The sequence below is a fragment of the Eretmochelys imbricata genome, chromosome 3 (assembly GCF_965152235.1).
Source record: "Eretmochelys imbricata isolate rEreImb1 chromosome 3, rEreImb1.hap1, whole genome shotgun sequence".
Lineage (NCBI taxonomy): Eukaryota > Metazoa > Chordata > Testudines > Cheloniidae > Eretmochelys > Eretmochelys imbricata.
The window spans coordinates 39,387,270-39,412,485 of NC_135574.1; the positions used below are offsets into that span (position 1 = coordinate 39,387,270).

The window sequence follows — 25,216 nt, forward strand, 5'->3', positions numbered from 1 at the left end:
ACTGATGGTATATCCACCACACTTCTAGTGATGGCAAAAATGATAATCTGAGTCAGTCTTTAGAAAAACATTTCTGCACTCTATTCCCCAATGAAATGATACACAGAAAGAACCTTGTTAGAAACAGGTATATGCACTTTTTGTAGGCACTATTCGATTTTAGACAACAGGCAGATCTGTCGGTGCAAATGGCTTGTGCTCCCAAATTAGGGAGCTACTTCTCTAAAATGCCTGGACTAGTACTTCTGGCCCCACTTTAGGGTTCAGCTCCTTTTAAAATCTGGCCCACATTTAATAGCAGAAAAATGATGGAAGATGAAATTAGAGCTGGTGTAATTCCATAGTATCTTAGACCATTCCACCACCCACCCTCCGCTCTGCTGGTGCCATCCACAAACAAGCATCTTATTGATATCATTGGAATGTTAGGTTGTTCCTGGTACATTCAGCAATGCAGCAGGTGCATTTACCTGCATGTGCCTGCAGAGTTTAGCACGTGACTTTCACAAGCCTTTTGGTTGAAATCTCAAACAGCAAGGTGCTGAATTAAATCTCTGCATTTTTGAAGCCTGAATGTGCTCTTTACTTAAAAAAAAAAAAAGAAAATCCCCCCCAATCTTTAATATGGGACCCAGAAAGTCCAGGTTTAAAGGCTTGATTGTGCAAGGCACCAAGTATCCCATCTGAGGTGCTGGGTGTGGCACTGAGGGTCCTCAGTTCTTCTCAGGGGCATGCTACACTTTGCAGGATCAGGCCCTATATCGTCTTGCTTATCTCAAGGGGCAGGCATTGAAGAAAATGCCTTAGGTAGCTAGGGGAAATGTTTTGATTAACAATGCTTTGGAGCTTATAGTTCTAGGTGCATGTACAGTACAGGATCCACATAGTCCTAGAGATGCCTTCCTGGAAGAAACACATCTCTGAAGTTTTGTTCCCATAAAATCCAAATGTCTGTAGTGGCCCCATTAATCTTAGGAAGACTCCTCTACTGTTTTGACTCAGTCAGATTGCTGGAGGAGGAGACTACTGAAAGCATATGCTCATAAACAATATTTTAATTAGTGCTTGTCCTTGCTGGAGGCAATGGAGTGTTGATGATCTGAGCCACTCCTCTAACGTCAATGAACCAGCTCTCTGGTGATGTCAGCTGGGCCTTCTGCACACAGACCTGATTGGCTATGTTTGGATTGCAGGGGCCGGCTTAGCTATAAGGTGAATATGCAAGGAAGCAGCTGTGTGGAGGTGTGTAGTCAGAGAGTGTTAGCAGCAGACACAGTCAGACAGTGGGGCTTTACTGAGGCTGAAGAGCCTTTTGTATTTCGCATAGGTAAATAAACAAACCAGCAGCAGACTTTGGAATTTGGAAAGACTCACTGGGCACTTATACAGGAAGAGTGCAAGCTGCAGATTCCAGAGTGGCTTTTTTTCTTTTTTTTTCCCCAGAACCATAAGTGGAATAAGTGTACCTGAAACTGATATGCCAACTGAAATCTCTCACGCCGTAAGAATGCACGCCATCTCGGACTTCCCTTTGACAGTGCGACTCCTCAGCAAGGGGCCAGAATACCTTCGCAGACAGATGGAGGCAGGCACCCCAGGCAGGAAAAGTGCTGTGGAAAGACTGGCAGCTGATAAGGCCAAGTATGTAAAAAGTCAGCATGTAATCAGCACTAAGCAGGAACCCGTCATCGGGCTGAGCTCAGCCTCAGAGAGCAGCAGTGAGAGCTGTTCAGTGGAAAACAAAAAAATCAGCAGGGACGTTGGTGGAGGGAAAGGCACAAAAAACTCGGAGCCAACTAAAGCAATGTATTCCTGCAGTGCTCCCCTGGAACCTGATCCACCCATAGCAAGGCGCAGCAGCTCCAAGAAGCAGGTACGGCCAGACTCCCTAGTGATCTATCGCCAGAAATGTGAGCTTGTGAAAGGTCAAAGCAATGAGAGGTCACGAGGGGGCCTGGTGAGGTGGCTGTTCCAGGGGTCCATGAAGGAGAAGCTGCTGACTTCCCCTGAGATGCCCAACATAACTGGGGAGGGCCTCACACCAGAAAGTGAGGAGACAGTATCCACCAAACACGCCGCCAATGAGCCAAACAGCCGTGTAGCTGAGCACGCTGCTCCTGCAAACACAGACGCACAAGCTGTTCCTGAGCGTGAGTGTGAGGACTCCTCACAACTGACTGTTGCACCTGATGAGGTCAAGGACATGAGGAGGAAAGGGCTGCATCGTTCCCAGTCTGATATCAGCTCTCGCTATTCCAAGTCTTTCTCTGAGTTTGACACGTTTTTTAAGTACTGCGGCCTCGAACCCGAGGTAGTCGAGGATCTGGGCAGAGAGAACTTCTCTGTGATTTCTGACATCTCCTTCAGGATCCGCAGCATCAGCCTGGCAACATCCGAGAGCGACTTCACAAGGCACAGTGGGGATGATGGGCTGTTGGAGGAAGAACTGACTGAGCAGGTCCCTAGCACCACGTCAGTGATTGAGCGCAACGCTCGGATAATCAAATGGCTGTATACTTGTAAGAAAGCCAAGGAGACTAACAACATGCTACAAGAGCTTGCGTGAAGGCTTCTCCTTTCAGCATGCGTTACAGCCTGGTAAACTCAAGGTGTGTGCAAAGCCCAGCCATGCCCATTTATATTTATCTTTTTATTAAAACACTGTTGATTTATCTGAGTTTGTCTGTTCTATGAATGGCAGGAACAAGCTGCTTTCTGCACATAACGTTGCTATTATTATTATTTATAGAATTACAGTAGCACCTAGGAGCCTAGTTTGGGGGAATGGAGTTCTTGTAAAACAGGAGTCCGGGGTATTACAACAACAACAAAAAAAAAGAGAAACCAACTGTAATTTGCAAGCTTGGATCAGATCCCCAAATGAAAGTAAACAGTCAGGGTTTACAAGGAATGTCTGCCCTTTGCAGTCTCCTGCTTTGTAAATGACTTGTTTTCACCAGTTTCTGCTATGTTAAACTCAAGACAAACCCCAGAAAAATTATTCAGCCCTTAATTGTAGCAGGTAAGATCAAACAAACTGAACTGAACCACTCGACGTTTAGGGGTAGTCTATATTTACCGTGTAGTAGTACAATTTCCCCCTCCCTCCCCTTCTGTCTCGCTCTCTTTCTATCCCTCCCACTTTGCCTGCACTTATTATATCCATGCTTTTTCTAGAGATCCCATTCTCACAGAGCTTTCTGCTTTGGCAGTAGGAATTGCCAGCTGATGCCTAGCATTTCACAAGCTCTGCGGGGAAGTGGGACTGCTCTTTCTGCTCACGTCGATTGTAATCAGTTTGGCTCTTTTGACGTTGGAGAACGTTCGTGGCTTTGCCCACATGGTTGTGCTACTGCAATTCAAGCAGCAGATTTTGGGAGTCAGTGATGTGGTTTGTTTGGTGGGCCGGGCCGATATTTAAAAACTACAACAATGAATAAAAATGTGAGAGTCTTGGAAAGCTATTACTTCACGTAGAGAAATGGGCCAAATGCACTCCAGGTGTAAGTGGGCATACTTCCTATTGACTTTTAATAAGAGCTGTACCTATGCCTGGGGTGAGTCTTGTCTATTGGCAAGAACCATTTTCCTAGGAACTTTAGTAGCTATTCATTAATGCAAATTGCCCAAAGTATCCATTATATGAAAATCTTACTGACCCAAGCACATACATCCCTTAGGCCTTGGACCTCTTACACAGTATTATTTTAAATTGTGCTAACTGATCCTTGACACAATGAGCTACATGTGCCCTTTGTGAATTTATCATGTTCATAATCTGTATATTAAGAGGATACTAATTAGCCCTTGGCACAGTTGTTTGAAATGAGTCCATGGCTTATCCAAAAGAACATGGATATTATAATGCCTGAGCCAATTTCCTAGTGGATCAAGAACTGTTACCCAGATTTCTCCTGGTACACCGATTTTATAGTGATATGAATCCACTGTCTTCAAAGAAATTAATCCCACATTACATTATTGTAGGTAGGAAGTGAGTAAGGGCCTGTGACTCCATCCCACGCAGTTGCCTGGGGGCTCAGGGTTATGAAAATGTTGGGATATGCATTAAGCATACTCACTGTATCTCCTGACATGCTAACATGGTGGTGGATTCTAGCTTGGTTGTCTGACAACGTAGGGCAGTAAAGAGTCTGAAAGATGCAGCATACAGTACCTACTAACTTCTGAGCATTCCTAATGAGGAATATACCTTTTAACACCATTGAAATATATTAGGCTAAGAGAGCTTTCTAGAAGGCACAAGATGGAAACTTGATACAGATTCTGTTTAAAAAACAGGACATTTTTTAGAGGTGGATAAAAAAAGTATTCTGGTTCTGCATTTGTTTGAGAAAAACAAAAAATGCATTTTCATTTACATTTTTCATAGAAAGAAAAGGAGTACTTGTGGCACCTTAGAGACTAACCAATTTATTTGAGCATAAGCTTTCGTGAGCTACAGCTCACTTCATCAGATGCTCATGAAAGCTTATGCTCAAATAAATTGGTTAGTCTCTAAGGTGCCACAAGTACTCCTTTTCTTTCTGCGAATACAGACTAACACGGCTGCTACTCTGAAACCCATTTTTCATAGAATTACTTTTGTCATTGAAATGTTGAAAACTCAAAAATTTTTATTTTTGTCAAAATCATTTCCACAAAATATTTTTCACCAGCTCTAGAGTGTGCCTCCAGAATAGGGACAGTTGTCATGTGTGATGCTGTCAACCCACAGATATGTCACTGGGTGAAAGCTCCATGCCTGAATTCAGTTGCAGAGAAGAGAAGGTTTCTCTGAGCTGAAGAGTTCCCCTCCCTCACTCTCTAGAGCTGATGGGAGAGGGAGCCACATAAAACAGATGGTGGATGTGGGGGTTTGCAAAAGTTTCTGCAGCTGTGAACTTTTCACTATTATGAAGGTGGGGCCTTTGACCACCTCGTGCTACTGGGTGCAGGAGCCTGGAACTGGCTTTGTATAAAGCAACTGGCTTTGTATAAAGGGAAACAAGAGACGTCTGGCTGTAGGATCTCTTTGCCACTGCTCTTGGGGCCAGCTGTGAGGTTATTCTCCTACTAGAACTGTGGTAATTCTACAGTTACAGTGTGGGCCATGTGGGCCTTGTCAAATGGAAGAAGGCTGTTGAGCCTCTTATTATTTATTTGTGAAATGCTATCAGTGTGTTCAGCGTTGCAGATGACACAGGAGACAGATGATCCCTACCCTAAAGAGCCTACAAACCAGCTAGGCACACATCATAAAAAGATGTCTGGCAAAGGGTGCTGTAATGTATGGAAAGCCGGAAGTACATTCACATGTGCTCCCCACCTTCACAGAAGCTCTGCAACTCCCTGGTGCAGAATCAAGTGTTGCCTTTCTCTCTTTCTGCCCTTTGACCAACCCATCACACAGGCAGCATCTGAGGCCGTAGGTACTTTTGCAGCCAAAGAGACTTTCTTCTTGATTGGACCCTTAATATTTGTCATGTTAATAATCCACAGAGCAGGACTTTAGATAAATTATACTTCTGTTGCATTTTAGAGGGGTATGCAAAGGAAAGACAGAAGCAGGGCCAAAGCTGTGACAGGTTTTTCAAAGACATAGAATTTTTTATGTAAATGAAAGTACTGGGTTCTAAAATGTAGCATAGCAGATTTTAAATGGATTTAAAAAAATAATATTCTGATTTTACAATGGCATACTAATTTATTTTCAAGCTATCCAGGGTCAGCTCTTTAAAGAACCTTGCCCAAACGTGAGCGCATTTCTGTGCCTACGTTTGTTAATATAATTATCTCAATTGCTTGTGCAGATGGGGTTTTTGCATGCCCAAGTGGACTTTTACGGCCTGATTCTTTTCTCATTTACACCAGTGTAAATCAGTGCTAATTTTATTAAGTTAATAGCATTAAACATGCATAGACCTGATTTGTATAAAAGGAGAATTGGGCAAGTAGCTACCTAAATAGCCATTTGCACATGCAATGGCCCAATTTGCACATACAGGTAGGGTAACGTCACATAAATATAGACCCATACATATGTGCAAATGTTTTCATGCTTCTGTCTTTAAAAATTGTAGCCACAATTTTTCTTATGTTATGATGGGAAATTTACTTTTAAACTTTGTTTCCTTAATATCGTTTGATAGTGGTTTGGGGAAGAGGGAATACATAGGAAGCATACACCAGAAATTTTTAAGTAATATCATTAATAGTAAGGACAAAGAAATTCAGAGTATTGACTGACACCCCATTGTGCCTTTGAATTACAGGTAGTTTTATAACCTATTTCTTCTTATCCATATAGGCACAGGGTTGTGTTTTGTTTTGTTTTTTGAGGACATGGTGGCAAACACATTTAAAATTCCTTAACTGCTTTTTCTATGAGTTTGTGTCACAGTTTTAATGTTGCTTAAACATAGTTGTACATGTCTTTTTGTGTGTTTTCAAAACAGATACATGTATTGGGACAGGACAGGAATTTAGGAGATAGGGCTTTTGTTATTGGCTCTGTCACTGACCTATTGTCTGATCTTGGGCAAGTGGTTTAACCTCTTTGAGCCTGGCTTATGCCCCGGAGAAATAATACTTCCCTACCTCCCCAGAGCATTGTGAGATTTTAATCATGTTTTTAGAGTGGATGGAAGACACACTTGAAATGTTTATTGGTATTGCTTTCTGTTCCAACTAGCAGTTCAGAGGATGCTGAAATATGTGGGTACCACATGAAAATTCATGGTAACAAATGTCATCTACAGTGTCAAGCCTTTCCATGATTGACCTGAAATAAGATTGGTTGACTGGTCCTCAAGAATACATATAAACCCTTAACACTTTCATTAATATTTAAGAACTTACTCTTTTTTTGGTACTAATGTTTCTGTACAAAAGAAACGCTTAGCAGAATGATCTTCTGTATTAATCTAAACCACAAAATCTCCACTTATAACTCATCACGTGTTTACATAATTGGTTAATCAGAAGATGAGCCAGCAGGGAGACAAATTAACCACTCACATGCTAAGCCTTCAGCCTAGGCCCTTTGAAGCAATGCAGGGAACTTCCTGAAGTGAAGCAATGCATCCTGGCTTTCTGCAAATATTGGATGTGATCCACAAAGCATACAGAGACATTCATTACTAGCATTACTGATCCCTTGAATTTTACAAAGGCAAAACTAATCCGCATGGGAATGAGTATGACTGGGACACGAGTACTCTAACTCTCTTGGCAATAATATGCAGAGAAGTATAGTACAAACCTAGAATTGGTAACAAATTACTTGAGTAGAAGAGTGTGTGAGTGAATATACAACTCAGGTCATATAATTTGCTTATTTTTAGACAGGGGGTAGAAAGAGATTTTAACTGCTGAGCCTGAGATCTGCTCAGTCACATGTCACTTAATTGTATTTAATTACCCAATGAATGTGTCAAATAAACAGTTCAAAACTGATGCTATTTACAGCCCCTGGTTTAACAGAGTAGGAGAAGGACCTGCATGAACTTGGGTATCTATTGGTTAAAAACTAAATTCATAGGCTAGATATGGCTGTTCTAACTCTAACAACCTAGGGACTGTGTGGCTGAAAGTAGCTTTTCCCTCAGCTGCTTTCGCAGAAAGGATGCCATCTTGAGTTTAATTTGGAATGATATTCAGAGGGGCACACTACATTATGTTGTCCATCCCAGGCAAATATTTTGGTACACTCTGTTTTTGCAGTTTGTACCGTAAACCTGACTTTAAATATACAGGGACAGATTCTCAGCTGGTGTAAATCAGTAATGGAGCTATGCTGATTTCCACCAGCGGAGGAGCTGGTCCATAATTAATGAAAAATCAAGGAAAATCCAACAATGCTGATTTTAGGCCATTACTTTTAACAGACCCAGTAACCGTTATAAAACTCACCTACAAATATCAATGTACAGTGCCCAGCACAAAGAGGATTTGGGCCTTTTGGAGCTACCTTCATATAAATATTTAATAATAAATAAGGCTGAATTAAAGTAGTTATCACCAGACAATTGGTGGTGTTGACTCTGGGTCTGAGACTTGTGTTTCCTACAAACCCACAAGCTAGCTTCTTGTCAATGCTAGAGTTTATCCTGACCACAGGCCATCATGTTTGTTGCAAAAAATGCAGTGCTCACAGGGTATTTTTACACTGCAGTTAAACACCCGCAGCTGACTTGGACTCATGGTGTCAGGCTGCGGGGCTGTAAAATTGTGGGAGGAGACATTCGGGCTTCAAGTGCACCCCAGATTCTGGGAACCTGAGTGGGGAGCATCACACCACACAGAGATCAGACAGATAAGCTGAAAATAGAAGCTAGCCCTTCAGCTCCCTTTGGCCTTTGTGTAGACAAAGTGCTCAGCATTTATCAGCTGTGGGAACAGGGAGGCTAATGGACTAGACCCAGGAAACCTGCCCCAGGAAAACTAGGTGCTTTCTTTGCCTTTCAACAGACATATTCCTTAAAGCCCCTGGCATGGCCTGGTGTATTGAAATTGTTGCACCATATTTTAAAAAAGAGAAAAACCAACAAAACCCTCTGTGCATGTTTCCTAGACTCTAATGTTCATTCTGAGTAGAACAGCTTTTTTAAACTGCAGGTTTTTACTGAGTCAGACGCTCCTATTAATATTTTATGTTCCTAGCTTAATTTTTCATGAATTCTGTTATGATTGGTAAAACACTGCATAAATAAAACTGCTGCTGGAGACATGAAGTGAACTAACACATTTGTTTGAGCAGGATGATAATTAAGAAGCCATGTTATCTATAGTTAGCCTCAAAATAACCCAAAGGTAGTTGACTAGATTTTGCCTAGATAAGCAGCATTATAAAGTTACAAAGTCTTAAAGGCCAAATTCACCAATGACATTAGGAGGAGCACAACTCTATGGGCTTTCAGGGAGTTTTGCTCCTCATTGCTTTAATGATGGTTATGGCTTTAAAAAAAGGGTGAACTGAACATCCTCCTCTCTGACTGTAATCAAGATTACACAGTTCATATCAGTCCTCAGCTTCAAAAGCATTTTTTTAAAAAAAGAATGCTCCTTTTTAGGGTGGGTTTCTCAGGAAAGGAATTGATTATGTTGGTAGTAGTTGTAAGCAGTTGGAATGAAGTGTTAAAGCTTACCTTGTACCAGTATGATGCATTAAGTGTTTTAAATAGCACTTTTTTCTTTCCTTAGACTGAAAACATTCCCTGAGATGGCGGCTGACTAAACAGGACACAGACAGATAGACCCACAGCAAACTCTTCTATCATCTGGCTTATGATAAATCTGTGCAAGTTTATCAACTTCCTGTTGCCCTCCCACCCGTCTGCAGGCTCACTCTTTGTCACAGGCATATGTGTGTACAGAAGTACAACAGCAAGAGGGAAGTTACAAACTGAGACGGAGGGAAATTAAAGCTTCTGGAAGAGCAGGGGCAGGTTTACGTGCTAAAATATCTGGTAATATCCAGAAAGAGGTCAGTGCACCAGGATGTCATCCTAAATGTGAAGGAAGGTTGGTGTGGCATGTCTGGCTCTGACTGATGGCAAATCCATCAGCAAGACCCGGGGAGGAGAAAGCGGGAGCAAAGTGGCAATGACCTCTGGGTCAGGTATTTCTTTGCAGGGAGGCTCCACCTACACTTTCAAAGAAAGTGTGTTAACAGGACTTTAAACCTGGCTCACGCTGACATGAATTCAGCACACTCTGCCTGGCTGGTGACAGTGGACCAAACATGACAGTTTTATAAACAGTATTTAAAGCCAGCTGTACACTAGCTTCCTTCCGAGGCCTTGTCTAGATTGAAATTTAAGGCAAACTAGAGAACATGTTCTCCAACTAGACCAGGCTGATCAGCGAGTGGGAATGGATGGCTAAAATCATGTTTCACATATGGTCTTGGGCATACTCCCAAAGCCTAGCTATGACACAGGGAAACTCAATGCACGTTCCATATTAGACAGGACTCTTCTTTGTTATAACAGTGCTCCAGCATGATAACATGTGCAGTCTAGGTAGGCCCTTAGGCTCTTCTTATACTACATCTCAGACCCTGCCAGCACATGGTTGTCTATAGTCTAACACATTTATTTTTGTACTGAGGATGGGCAACATGTTTATTGACTCATGTTAGGGAATAGTGTCACAGCATATGTAATGTTACGGCTGATTAGCATGAATCTATAATAGCATTGTCCTATCTGCATTGTAAACAAGAAGGCATGTTAGGACACAAGTCCTACCTGCATTGTAAACAAGAAGGCATGTTAGGACACAACCGCAACATACCAGACAAACGTGCTGAGATTATTCGACTTGTAGTATAGACAGCACCATGTCAACATAATTGTTATAACGACTACACCTACTTTGCACTGACCAAGCAAACTTTCTTTGAACTGTGTTTAAACACTGTTTAAAAATAATTTGTGTCACTCAGTTTGATTGTAGATGTAGATGTGAGTTTATGGCCCTTGGCTATGCCTCAGATAGCTCAGTCAGTCATTAGTTATCAGAAAATGCCCTTCCCTGAGTTATTTATTCCTGATACCATAAATCACAAAGCAGGGTGGGAGGGAAATGAAGTAGGGACCAGATTCTGATTTTAGTTATAGCAGTGTCAATCTGGAATAATTGAACTGATAAAAAAGAGATCAGAATCTGGCCCTATATTTCAGTGTGCTGAAAGGTTAAAAGTTGAACCACAGGTTACCATGGCTATAGTATTCTGTTTACAGCACTGGACTGTCAGACCTGTACTGTAACAAGTACAGGAAAATGAGATTCCATTCTCAACATTCCATTAGGGTTATACGCGGTAAGCAGTCAATCAGCCCCTTTCAACGATTAGCTGCCATGCCCCCACCGAACAAAGTGAACCAGACACAGGCATAGAGGAGAAGATGGAATGAACACCTAATCAGCACTTTTAACATCTTATAAAAGACTTAGTCTTGTAACATAACTATGAGAGAGGGAGGAGAAGGACTGAGTGATGGCATTTTTATAGAGCATTCACTCTAACCATAAGAATCAAATATTTCCGATTTTAATTTATTCAACCATTGTGAGCCAAAATACTGCACTTTAAGTGCTATTTAATAGTTTTTAGTTGACTTTAAGTTAACAATAGACTTATGAGTCAGGCTAACCTTATTTAATTAAGAAAAACGTATTTGTCACTATTTCTCACCCCCAGTATGAGAATGCAGGGCATTTGTCTATATTGGTTTAGTGTTAATTCACATACACATATCTTAAATTGTCTATATATATAAAAATAACATTTCCAAATAAAGTATTTATTGAATCTGCTCTACACAGGGGAAACTGAAATGATTGTATTAGTGAGACACAGAGTTTAAGGTCAGAAGAGACCACCAGATCATCAGCTCTGACCACTTTTTTATCACAAGCCACCAACACCACCCAGCACCCACACACCAAACCCAACAACCAAAATTTGACCAAAATATTACAGCTCACAGGAGAATAGACTATTATGTGCCACAGGCAGAGAATAGGAAGGACCAAGTAGCACCAGTGAGCTACTGTATACTTAGAGAGTAGCACCTTCAAAACAAATAATCTAAGTTTCGGTTTTGATTCACGATAGACTACACCGTCAATGCTAATATGGTTAGAGTTATCCACTGATGTGCAGTTGTTTAAAGGGAGATTGTAAAGATTGATAAGTCAGCAATGTGACCCACTGTATTCTTATGCTCACTTTGCAAATTACTGTACATGGAATTATGTATATGTTTTATCAAAAGCTATTGAATGCTTTTTCTTGGAAATACGAATGAACCACTGTAGACAGCTCAGAGCTCATGAGAAATCCCACAGCTACAAACCAGTGCACCAACACAATGGAAGGGGGGCCGGGTTTTTAGAAAGGTTTCTGGTTTCCCTTTCAAGTTTCCATTGGGTCTGTATCAGAGATGGTAGTGAGATAAATTGGCCATGGACTTTAAATAACAGGAAGAGATATGTAAAGGACTTAGATGGGATTCTCAAAAGCATAGAGAATCAGTTGATTCTGTCCCGATTGAAGTCAGTGGGAGTTTTACCATAGATGTCAGTGGGATCAGTTATGCCAGGATTGTGCATTTTTGAAAATCCCACCTTTGGCCTTTATGAGCTGCTTAATGGAGCTGTGCTGACCTTTCACACCAACACTAGAGCAAATGCACCTGGCTTTGTTCAACTTTGGATGTGTTGAACCTCAGAGAAGATTTACCCAAGACCTTTCCTTACACCTAATAAGCTATGAATTCCCCTTACCTATAAGTGTCTTCTGAGTAGATCTACCCTTTTCCACCTTACCAGGAAAGAGGACAGCTGACAGTCCCTTTATCCCTACATCTCTTGGGAGAGGACATCTTACCACGCTCATCCTGAACAGTGGGAATTAGCACATTCTGCTCAGGTTCCATTGCTGCTGTTACTTATAAAGCCTTTTACCTCATTCTGATGCTGACCTGCCCCATGATGATAGGGAACCCAATGGCTACTCTTGGCCATTGACTCTCCTTATCCTTTGACTCTCCTTATCCTTCAACAAAAACCCTTAAAATAAGGAAGGGATGCACTGGGAAACTCATCTATTTCATTACGAAACTGGTGTGATTTGTAAGGGGTTGCTCAAGTTTTGTTTAGCGCTTTTGGGTAAAATCCCAGCCCCACTGAAGTCAATTGGAGTTTTGCCATTGTCATCAGTGGGGCCAGGACTTACCCTTTATTTTCATGCAAACATAAAACTAGGATTGCTGGGAGAAGATCACAAATTAACCCACTTGTTTTTGTTTGACTGGAACCATGCAAACAAAGAAAGCCACATTGGATGCAACCCTATTGCACAGTTTAATTTTAACGGTCCAGTGCTCTTCATAACCAGTTTTTTAAAGCTAATATTATCACTGTGAAAAGGGACAGTGTCCATAGTTTTAATTTAACAGGAAAAAAGGTACAAAGTCTGCTTTTATGGCGAGAGCCTGGTGTTTACAATTAAGACATCAGGTGTAAACTATGATCCCTTCAGTATATTGTACATAGCCATGTACAGGAATCTGTGTAACAAGAAGAAAAGGAGTACTTGTGGCACCTTAAAGACTAACAAATTTATTTAAGCATAAGCTTTCGTGAGCTACAGCTCACTTCTTGTTAGTCCCTAAGGTGCCACAAGTACTCCTTTTCTTTTTGCGAATACAGACTAACACGGCTGCTACTCTGAAACTTGTGTAACAAGAGTGCAGATTGTTGTATATATATACACATTTTTAAAATGGATATAAATCTTCATGCTTCAGGGCATAAATCAACCACTAATTGATGGGGACTAAGAAGAAACTGCCTCCTATAAGCATGTTATTCCATCATTGTCTGTTATGGGGTTTCTTGCACCTTCATCTGGTCCTGGTCTGACCTAGTATGGAATTTCCTAGGTTCCTACGTTTATATTCTTATAAAAAAACAAATCTGTATTTTATTTCATTGCATACAAATTAAAAAAAAAACACAACTGAAAGTTTGTAATTTGTTCTTGGTAGCTTGTAGTTTTATTTTGTTTGTTGTTTACATTACTGTTACTATAGTTTTTTTAAAACTCAGACTCCTTGTCACATGTTTAATTGCTCTGGGTCAGCAGCTTCTTGTGGTGGTGAGCAAAGCTTTGGTTTGAAGAAACATTCAAAGGTGCAGATGATTCTCTGAAACATATCCCAATCTCTGCGTAAAGAACCAGGCAGGCAATCTCTTAAGAAGATCTCTCTCATAAAATGGATAGATAAGAAGATCTCTCTCTGGTATCAGTAAATTTGATATCTACAAAGCTAATCTTTCTCATAATAATTTGTATTCCCATTTTAGGTCATGGTTCAAGTGGCGTAACATTTATTTTTAAAAGCAAACAAAACTTTTTCAAACTAATTAGGGTTGCCAACTTTCTGACCGAACAAAACCAAACACCCTTGCCCCACCCCTTCTCTGAGGCCCCGCTCCACTCACTCCATCTTACCCCCTCCCTCTGTTGTGTGCTCTCCCCCACCCTCACTCACTCAGTCATTTTCATAGAGCTGGGGAGGGTCCTTTTTCGACCGGGTGTTCAGTTGAAAACTGGACATCTGGCAACCCTAATTTTCGGTGTTACCTACATTTGGTTTTGTTCAATCTCAAAAACTAGGATGTGCCTCAGGCAATATTGTACAGCCATTACCCTCACACCCAACTGGCCAGAACAGCTGGGTGTTTGGGTCCATCAGGAAAAGCTCTATCTGAGGAACCTTACTGAGATAATTTTGTTTAATGGATTGAAAGAGACAAACTAGATTTAATAAATGTGTGTTTTGTGGGAAGAAGTGAAATAATGGTTTTTAAAGTGAGTTTTTGCTGAAACTAATACATACTCATCCTAGGGTCTCAACATCATTTGCCCTTCAAACTGCTAGACAAACACCTGTCGGGGTGACCTCTCAAGGTCCCTTCCAGTCCTACAAGTCTATGATTCTATAATCTAATCTTCTTAGACCGGGCCTACCCTTGTGACAGGGTGTAGTGTATGTGTGGCTACATGCAACAGTGGAAGGCTCCTGCAAGGGGAGGAGCAGGAAGTTGCCTGGGCCTTTCCCTGCCCTCCCTGCTACCTGAGCCTTTCTCTGCAGCTGGAGTCTTTCACCGAGGCAGGGAAAGACTCCAGCAGCAGGGAAGCAGCAGTAGTTTCTACACTAGTAACAGCAGTGTAGACATGGGAGGCACTGTTTGGGCATATACAGAGCCGTGTAAGAGATATACTCTAGGGTTCAGACATTTAGGGCACTCTGTTCAACTCACCAAAGCAGTGCCTCAGTCTGCACTGCTACTTATACCCCTGCTAGCTCAGTCTACACACCACCACAAGTGTAGACCTACTTATGTAAAAGTAGTCTCACTGACAAGAGCTTGAACACAACTCAGAGTTCACTGCTATGCAGCCAGTAGGATTAAGGTCTTTAGCACAAAACGGAAAGCAATTTTGAGATCATTGAAATGCAACCCCTCTCACAAATCCTAATTAATTTGTGTTTGTGCAAGGTACTAAGCAAAGGCTGGGCAGGGGAAGGAATTCATGCTTTTAACTTACGGGTGGGACAAGCCGCCTTAGCAGTCTGCAGCTGGTATTCTAGTCTCAGGGCTGAAACAGCAGTCGCTGTACTTCCTGAGGTCCCAGTCCAGCAAAGCAGTTAAGTACATCTTTATTATATTAGAACTCAGCCCTGCAGTCCTTTTCCTCCTAAGTAGGCCTTCCTCATGCAAGCCTGTGAACTCAGCTGGACCACTCTCACAAATAAGGATTTGCAGGCTCAGGTTCACAGATTGCCCAGTGTGGATAAACAGTCCTTTTAAATTTCACAAATTACTCATCAAGATGCTCTTCTTTCTGCTCATCTGTGAACAGCTTACAAAGCACAGCTGTTGAAAAGAGAGCCTGTGGTGATTTTACAGCTGAGAACAAGACCCTTTGCTGCAGCTTTACACAGACTGGTGTCTACTGAACATTAGAGTGTATAAGATCTTGAAGGGCTTTTCACAAAGCATTCTCTGAAGCTCTGTGCAGTTGCCACTGACAGACGCCCTAGCACATACGTGACTTACACAACCCTGCAAAGACAAGCCTCCTAACACAGTTTCTCACTTTTTTAAAAAATGGTGCAATAAGATACATTATGTCCCTCTCCTTACTTTAGTATCTGAGCACATTCTTTAATACAGTTAACCTCACAACCACCGTTCCCTGCCCATAAGGTAGGGAATTGCTATTGTTCCCATTTTACAGATGGGAACTGAGGCACAGAGATTAAGTGGCTTGCTCAAGGTCATACAGGAAGTCTGTGGCACAGCATGGATTTGGATGCAGGGCCCCCAAGTCCTAGACGAGTGCTGCAACCACTGGACCATCCTTCTTCTTAGTTTCATTAAAGCTTATCCTTGAAAGAAAATGAAGACATTTTTAAATTACAGGGTTAAAAAGCCTGACTACTTCAAACTAATTTTCCAACCCCCAAAAAGTAGATTTGAAAAAGCTCACCCTCCTGGAGGTTCACCTACCCTTGGTTCAGGGATCTCAAACTCAAATCACCACGAGGGCCACATGAGGACTAGTACATTGGCCTGAGGGCCCCATCACTGACACCATTTCATACAAAGATACAACCCCCCCCCCCAGCCCCACCCCCACTCCACCCCTTCCACGAGGCCCTGCCCCCGCCCCAGCTCTTCCCACCCCTTCCCTGCCCTCATTCCAATCCCTTCCCCAAAGTCCCCGCCTCAACTCCGCCCCCTCCCTGCCCCCTATTCCAACCCCTTCCACAAATCCCAGCCCCGCCCCACCACTTCTCCGCCTCCTCCCCTGAGCGCACCACATCCCTGCTCCTCCCCCCTCCCTCCTGGAAAGTCCTAAGTGCTGGGAGATAAGCGGAGGAGTGGGGATGCAGCATGCTTGCGGGACAGAGGGGGGTCAGGGGAGCTTGGCTGCCGGTGGAGTCGGCGCCTATGGCGGGCCGCAGCAGATAACGCACATAAATGGCCTCGTGTTTGAGACCCCTGCCTTAGTTCATACCATCTCCTACACACTACACACAATTAGGCAGTGGTGCTTTTCAGGCAGCTCTGGCAGATGAGCAAAGTCACAACTTGTGTTTCTCTTTGGTCACTCTATTGTGCTTTTCTCCACTGTTGCATGCAGAGGAAATATTATTCAATTGTTACCAATTTTTTTTATTAAAATTCTCAGTTAGGAAACAAGACTTCTTTTCAATCACATACAACAAACTGGGTCATGAACACTGTGTATGCATTACATGCATGGGCCCAAATGGTTACAAGTTGGGTTACAAGTCTGCACCCAAAGTTAAGGCCACACATTTGCATGTGCAAGATTTTACATGCAAAACACTATTGGCCAGAGCCTCAACTGGTATAAATTAACAGAACTCTACTGAAGTTAATGGAACTTCTCTGTCATACACCAACTGAGGATCAGATACTCAGTACATATGTGAAACTGGGGATTGTTATGTGTAAATAACTTTGTTCACACATAACAATGACTTATGTGCATGCATTGGGACTTTTGTGTGTGCCACTCATAGATACTGTCTTTTATACATTTGGGTGATGTTTAAGTTAAGCATATAATCACACCATTGATTAGCTCTGATATTGGACTCTGCTGCACGTGCTTTCATTTGCTATTTACTACCTAACATATTGTGGGCCAAGTTAATTGACTTCAGTGGGGTTTTGCCCATTTACACCTGCCAAAATTTTGCCACATATAGCTTAAAAATAAACAAGAAAAAAGACAAAGGCAACAGCATCACCAACACCAAAATGAGTTTCAGTGATTTCAGACATCCCTATCCCCATCCAGTAGTTCAGCAAGAAAGGACATGAAAACTTGTAAAACTAGCTTGGATAATTTGAGAAGTATTAGGTTGTTTTAGCGAGGAGTGTGATTAAGAGAGCTAAGAGTCCTGTGTGGATTAAGGAAAATGCTTCAAAAATCAACCACCTTTCAGGAGCATCACCTGTAGCGAAAAGATGGGAATAGTAATTACTGACACTAAACCACTAAAACATCTGATTGTTTGTCACATAACTGTGATGACTGTAAATCAGTGCTGAACAGATCTTCCTCCATTAACGAGCTAAACTGTAGAAACAAATGCAAGGATATTGATAGGGCTTACCTGGTATTGCTAATTTCTTCCTGTTAACGTATCCTCTTTGATTACTTTTTCACTGAAAATCTAGGTCATTGAAAGTCTAACCAGTTCCCCTTCACTGTTCCAGAGTTATCTGTGAGCTTTAATTGCTCAGCTTATGCTGGCCTTGACAGTCCCATTTTGTGTTTACATTTCAAGCTAATTCATCCAGACAATGAATACACAACCTGAGGTACTATCATAAGGTAAATGTTGCATGTTATTTTCTTATGAATGATGTTTTCCAAAGAGACAAAAAATCCTCCTTCCCTGCCTTAACTCTAGACCAGTGGTGGGCAACCTGCGGCCCACAGGCCGCATGCAGCATGTCAGGGCGGGCCGCCAGACAGTTTGTTGACATTTGCACGGCTGCCCTCAGCTCCCAGTGGCTGCAGTTCACCGTTAACGGCCAATGAGAGCTGCGGGAAGCAGCGTGGGATGCAGGGACATGCTGGCCGCCGCTTACCGCAGCTTCCATTGACCAGGAACTGCAAACACACTGGGAGCTGTGGGCAGCTGTGAAAATGTGAACAAACTGTCTGGCGGCCTGCCAGCAGATTACCCTGACAGGCTGCATGCGGCCCATGGGCTGCAGGTTGTCCACCACTGCTGTAGACACTGCCACAACTATATGAAAACAAAACAAGCAAAGAGCCCAGGATCTGCAAGTTGCATAGTTAATCAGAATGGTATTGCATGAACGTTTACTATTTTAGCCCTTTTCCTGCCACATCCCCTCCCTTTGTTTAATGTCATCCCTTGTTAGGTTATAGCTAGCCTAGATAGTAAGTTCCCTGTGGCTGGGGTTGTCACTTTACATATCTGGAAAGGCCATGGGCACCTTGGGAGCTAAATAAATACTAAATCATAAAAATCTTTTAAAGATGAAATATATTCCAAAGCATTTAAGAAGGTTGCAGCACAGAAGTGTAAGAGTGAATGGCTGGCCAGTGAAAATAATAACGTGTCACCTGGGTACTAAAATACAAGCCTTGCACAAGTGTTAGCATGGAGGGGGGAAACGGTCCTGGGGTATTGCGGATCAGGTCCAATGTATCATAGTTTTTCATAAATTTGTTGGAAGTGAATAGCCTGCCCCTCTTATTCCTTGGTGACTGACCCCTGCTCAGCAACCAGCTTCTTCAGCAAAGTAAGGCCTCTTGTGCTCAGAGTCATATTCAAAGTCAGCACTTCTCACTGCCAGAGTATAAACATAAAGGAAACAATAATGCAGCCCAGTGTGTCCCACTGCAAATGCAAAATAAGGTAATTTTCTCCAGCCAATAGTTCTCAGAAAGGTGGGGTTGTCAGTCAACAGCTCTCCCATGAAGCAGTAATGCTTCTTAGCCAACAAGGGGTCAACTCCACCTGACTTTTTAAGTCTTCCTATTCTTCTCCATTTGTCTCCAGGGAACATTTGTTCTCTCTCCTTTCAAGCTCTCAGAACAAGCATATGTCCCGAACACTCTGCTTATAATCCAGTTAGGATCAGAGTGGGGAAATCATCCCTGTCACACCCCTTCCCATTCCCTCATGGCAAGGTTCCACTGTAGTCTCTGCAGTGGGAGCAGGCTCCGATTCTCTCTTCCCTGCTTTGGGAGAGGGTTTCCACCTGACCCCTGCCAAACGCTGCTGGGGTCTCATAATTACAAAGAGTTGCAATTTTCACTGAAGTGGTGCAATTTTCACTGAAGTCAATAGGAATTTCACCCACTGATGCCAGCGCTGGATTTGGCTTTCTCACACCAGAAAGATACTTGTGATTTCTGAGATTTTAAATATAATTTCCAAAGAAGAAAAGTGATTTGGGGGATTAAAATTCTTGTCTTTTCCATAATAAGTCGCTAAAATCAGCTTGTCAAAATTCAGGCTGTCCTGTAGCATGACACACTCATCTGTTATCTTGTGCTGCTTTCAGAATATTGTGGAAGCCAGCAGATGGATGGGCTGGTCAGAATGTTCCTTGTTTTCGACTTGATGCCAAGTTCCACAAGCACGTCATATGCAACAGGCGGGTTTTTTTTCATAATTACTTTGTTTAAAGCTTTACAATCATGCTTCTATTTGCTACACAAAAGACAATATCGGGTCCTCAATCTGCATTTGTAACCCACTTTAATCCCAAATGTTTACAATACAAATCAAAGTGTATCATCATGTGGCGAGACTCTTGGCTTACTTGGGAGTGGCCAGAGTTGCTCATGCCTAAGCCAATTCAAAGAATTGCCATTATTATAGCCCCAAAATTAATTGGGATAGTGCACGAGTGCATGATGTATAGGAAAACCTGGCTACGAAGCTGGCAGATTGCCTTATAGAAAAGTCCAATAGAGTTTAATAGGGAATTGTATTTCTCCTATGGAATTCACAGAAACATAAAGGAACAGGATCATCTCTATTGAATTCTATAGGTTTTTACACTAATTGCCATAGAACTCTAATTAATTTCCATAGAATTTTAACCTTTCCTTTCTTTCTTTCTTTCTTTCTTTCTTTCTTTCTTTCTTTCTTTCTTTCTTTCTTTCTTTCTTTCTTTCTTTCTTTCTTTCTTTCTTAGAATCATAGAAGATTAGGGTTGTAAGAGACCTCAGGAGGTCAGCCAGTCCAACACCCTTCTCAAAGCAGGACCAACACCAACTAAATCATCCCAGCCAGGGCTTTGTCAAGGCGGGCCTTAAAAACCTATAAGAATGGAGATTCCACCACCTCCCTAGTGAAATAGTGTTTCCTAATATCCATCCTAGACCTCCCCCACTGCAACTTGAGACCATTGCTCCTTGTTCTGTCATCTGCCACCACTGAGAACTGCCTCACTCCATCCTCTTTGGAACCCGCCTTTAGGTAGTTGAAGGCTGCTATCAAATCCCCCCTCACTCTTCTCTTCTGTAGATTAAACAAGACCAGTTCCCTCAGCCTCTCCTCATGTGCCCCAAGTCATGTCCCCCAGCTTCCTAATCATTTTTTTCCCTCTGCTGGACTCTCTCCAATTTGTCCACATCCTTTCTGTAGTGGGGGGCCCTAAACTGGATGCAATATTCCAGATGTGGCCTCACCAGTGCCGAATAGAGGGGAATAATCACTTCCCTCGATCTGCTGGCAATGCTCCTACTAATGCAGCCCAGTATGCCATTAGCCTTCTTGGCAACAAGGGCACACTCCTGATTCATATCCAGCTTCTCATCCCCTATAATCCCCACGTCCTTTTCTACAGAACTGCTGCTTAGCCAGTTGGTCCCCAGGCTGTAGCAGTGCATGGGATTCTTTCGTCCTAAGTGCAGGACTCTGCACTTGTCCTTGTTGAACCTCATCAGATTTCTTTTGGCCCAATCCTCCAATTTGTCTAGGTCACTCTGGACCCTATCCCTACCCTCCAGTGTATCTACCTCTCCCCCCAGCTTAGTGTCATCTGCGAAGTTGCTGAGAGTGCAATCCATCCCGTCATCCATACCATTAATAAAGATGTTGAACAAAACCGGCCCCAGGACTGACCCCTGGGATACTCCACTTGATATCGGCTGCCAACTAGACATCGAGCCCTTGATTATTACCCATTGAGCCCAACAATCTAGCCAATCTTTCTTTCTTTCTTTCTTTCTTTCTTTCTTCATATAAAATATAAAACATAAATCCTATGCTCTAAACACCTATTCCATAGGTTTAAATAGAACAAATAGTGCAACCCAGCTGCCTGTGAACAGAGCTATCCCTTGGGTAGGACGAATCAGGGTGACTGCTCCAGGACCCGCACTGTGGGGGGCCCCGCAGGCCAGTGCAATTGGCCGGCGTGGTCGGTCCTGGAAGAGACGAATCCATTACTTCCACCCCGGACCTCGCACCTCCCTAGGGATGGCTCTGCCTGTGAATATAATCTTCCCAACCCTGAGCCTACTTCCTCCTTAATAGGCTATAAAAAGAAAGGCGTAGTAGCCTACCCAGAATCTGGATCTGGCAGGATCTGGGGGAGCAAGTTGCAAAAGTATGGTCACCTCCCACAGCATAAAGAAAGCCCCACTTAGGGTTTGTATGCACACAGTTATACCGGTTTAACTAAGGGTCTGAATTTAAACCAGTTTAGTTAAACCAGTGCAAACCCCCATGTGGATGCTCTGACTGCAGCTGAAGAGTGGGTTATTTTGGTTTTGCTCAGTCAGTTGGCAGGGTTAAGCTGAAGAAAAATAAAGCACTTTTAAACTGAAATAAGAGTGTCTACTCAAGGGTTTGCACCTGTTTAACTCAAATGGCACAAGCTTGTTTGTAGATAAGGACTTAGAGCTACGCATCTTTCCTTTCACCATGCCCCCTACCCTAACAGAAAGAAAGGGTGGTTTGTAGGAGCTGCTGTGACAGAACCACTTGCTCATCCCCTTACGCTGGCATTATTCTCCTACAGCAGCTTTAGGGTCAGTTTGTGCCTTGCCCTATTCTTTAATAAAAAACACATGTGCCACTGAGTAAGTTAAAAGGAGAAAACAATGGTGGAGCTACAACTGGGATTCCTTTTTGTGCAAGTGAACACTCTGTTGTTTCAAATAGCCCTGTGTTTACCCTTGTGTACAGACTGAAAAAAAATATATCTAACTAGGTGGGCAACTTAAATTTGCTCATTTAACCCTCCCCCTCACTTAAAGTCACACTTGGATCCCTGTGTGTGTGTGTGTCCCTCACTGCTTTGACTGAGAGCCCCACCTATGCATCTGTTGACAAAATCTCACCTTTGATCTTTCCAAGAGTTTTTCTGGATATTGGCTAATGTATGGAGGAGCTCTAGCTGCAAATTTCTGATCCAGATCTAAACCATCCAAACTCAGGAAAGTGCAGATCTCAGATTTTGGCACCACAGAGGAAGAGCCTGTCATAAAGGTTGGATTTTGATTCAAGTCAAGACTTCACGCAAGTTCAGGGTCTTCCCATACAGAGCTTTGGGATAGGCCATGTCCAGTTTTTGAGGGTTTTGTTGTCAGAAAATGAGTCTTGTGTAGATAGTGAGTTCTTTGGGGGCAGGGACTGCCTTTTTGTTCTATGTTTGTGCAGCAGCTACCACAACGGGGTCCTGGTCTATTACTGGGGTTCCTAGGTGCTACCAAACTACAAATTTAATATTTTATTTATTTAGTTATAAAGACTGAGATAGGTTCCCAAATTGTTTACTTTTGGAAGCAAGTTCAACAGCCATTCCAAAATTCCAGGGTTTGTTCTGAATAACACAGAGGACACAGTTGAAGACAGAATTTCTGAACAATAATGACCATGTTTAAATTAGTTATCCTTGAGCTATGACTAACAGTGACAGCATCTAGGGGACAAATAAAGACACTGAATTTCAAGAGGATGTAAACCAGACAGTTTTGAATGAAATCAAATGAGACAATGCAATGGAAAGAAAGATGACAGAGTGGAAATAGAAAGTGTTCAAAGATAAATGAGTGTATCCCATGGGTAAGGTGTGCCAAAAGGAGAGAAAACAAAGCCAATGTAGATTAACAAGGAAGTCACAAATGTAATCAAAAGTTCAAGAAGGATGCATTAGAACCCAAAACAGGGGACAGAGATGAAATAGAGAGCTCGCAGACTGTGAAAAAAACTGTGTGTGTAAACATGATGATAAGATTTTCAACTGTGTGGAAGATATAAGAAAAATTCATCAGGGATAAACTGAGAGGTCACCTGGACTGCTACGGCCTCATTAGAGACAGTCAGCATGGATTTACTATGCTTTACAAATTTGACAAGTTTTTGAAATAAAACAGAGTTTTTGGGGAAATTATGAATGTAATCACAGAGACTGGAAATTGAGTTTATATTATGTAATGCTTTTCATGTGCAAGCTCTCTCAAAGTGCTCTACCGAGTAATGATAAAGGAAATACTTTTGGAGTATAAGACTGGGACTTTTCAGCTTGAAAAAGAGATGACTAAGGGGATATATGATAGGTGTATATAAAATCCTGACTGGTGTGGAGAAAATAAATAAGGAAGTGTTATTTATCCTTCTCTTAACACAAGAACTACAGGTCACCAAATGAAATTAACAGTCAGCAGGTTTAAAACAAACAAAAGGAAGTATTTCTTTGCACAAGGCATAGTAAACCTGTGGAACTCTTTGCCAGAGGATGTTGTGAAAGCAAAGACTATAACAGGGTTCAAAAAAGAGCTAGATAAGTTCATGGAGGATAGGTCCATCAATGGCTATTAGCCGGGATGGGCAGGGATGCAAAACCATGCTCTGAAGTGTCCCTAGCCTCTTTGCCAGAAGCTGGAAATGGGCAACAGGGAATGGATCACTTGATGATCACTTGTTCTGTTCATTTCCTCTGGGGCACCTGGCATTGGCCACTGTCAGAAGACAGGATACTGGGGTAGACAGACTATTGGTCTGACCTAGTATGGCCTTTGTTATGTTCTTATATTAAGGGAGCTGTGTGATTGTGAAGACAAAAGGAGCAGTACTAAGACATTTCCCAATGTCTCATACATAGCTTTGGGGTAAAATTTTCAAAAGTGCCTATGTGACTTAGGAGCCTAAACTCCATTTTCAAAAACAAGTTAGGGCCAGGTTTACAAAGGTATTTAGACACCTAAAGATGCAGATAGGTACCTAGTGGGATTTTCAAAAGCACCTACATGAGTTAGGCACTTAACTCCCAATGACTTTCAATGTGCCTTTGCTCAGACCCTTATTGAGGTGAAGTATTTTGGCCAGGATATCTACTGTTTCTGAAAGGTCTCAGCTAAAGAGCTAGCTGAGATGAGTAGAAGAAGCTTCAGTTGGGTGTGAAATATGGCAGCTCTGTATGAAGTATGACAACTCGAAAGTGCACATACACCTGAAAGAGCACTGTAATATCAGCATTGTCGAGGGTTTGAGGACAGGTGGGATTAGGGTGACCAGACAGCAAGTGTGAAAAATCGGGACATGGGGTAGCGGGTAATAGGATCCTATATAAGAAAAAGACCCAAAAATTGGGACTGTCCCTATAAAATCGGAACATCTGGTCACCCTAGGTGGGATTGGAACCCTCAGACATGTGGGGCAGATGGGGCTTAAAAAATGTGCAGTGACAGTGATACACAAATGTGCAGTGACAGTTATAAAATGTGCATTGACTTTTAAGAATACACATGTTGGTAAAAATAAACAGACCTATGGAATATTAATCTAAATCTGGAGATTCCAGCTGCCCAGAAAAGCTCTTCATTATCTGATATGTGCATTGACTTTTTTGAGGTTATGTTAAACTCTGGACCCATTGTTCAGTGCAGTATTAACTGAGACATACTGACACTTATTATATCTCTTTGACAGCAAGAGAGAAGATTATGGTGCATCACAGAGGACACAATCTGGCCAGAAAACCCTGCCCATAGATGACAATGAGGACATGAGGCAATTGAATTACAGCTCCCATGAAACACTTCCAAATCTTTCGTTTGTTTGTTTTGTTTTGTTTTGTTTATTTTCACCTG

The 25,216-nt window shown here is 42.2% G+C and overlaps 1 protein-coding gene across 4 annotated transcripts; it reads left to right on the forward strand.

The window, feature by feature from the left end:
• Positions 1 to 1,235: 1,235 nt before the first annotated feature.
• Positions 1,236 to 25,216, forward strand: FAM110C (family with sequence similarity 110 member C). 4 transcript variants are annotated; one of them, XM_077812597.1, is made up of 3 exons: positions 1,236 to 1,242; positions 1,444 to 2,609; positions 9,205 to 13,534. In XM_077812597.1, the coding sequence occupies exon 2, from the start codon at positions 1,478 to 1,480 to the stop codon at positions 2,564 to 2,566; it is 1,089 nt and encodes a 362-aa protein (XP_077668723.1). In that variant the 5' UTR covers positions 1,236 to 1,242; positions 1,444 to 1,477; the 3' UTR covers positions 2,567 to 2,609; positions 9,205 to 13,534. The 4 variants fall into 4 exon arrangements, 2 of the variants coding, with proteins under 2 accessions (XP_077668723.1, XP_077668721.1); XR_013345564.1 differs by lacking the exon at positions 1,236 to 1,242 and adding an exon at positions 25,056 to 25,216 and having other exon boundaries at positions 1,256 to 2,609; positions 9,205 to 9,487; XR_013345563.1 differs by lacking the exon at positions 1,236 to 1,242 and adding an exon at positions 19,672 to 19,725 and having other exon boundaries at positions 1,256 to 2,609; positions 9,205 to 9,487.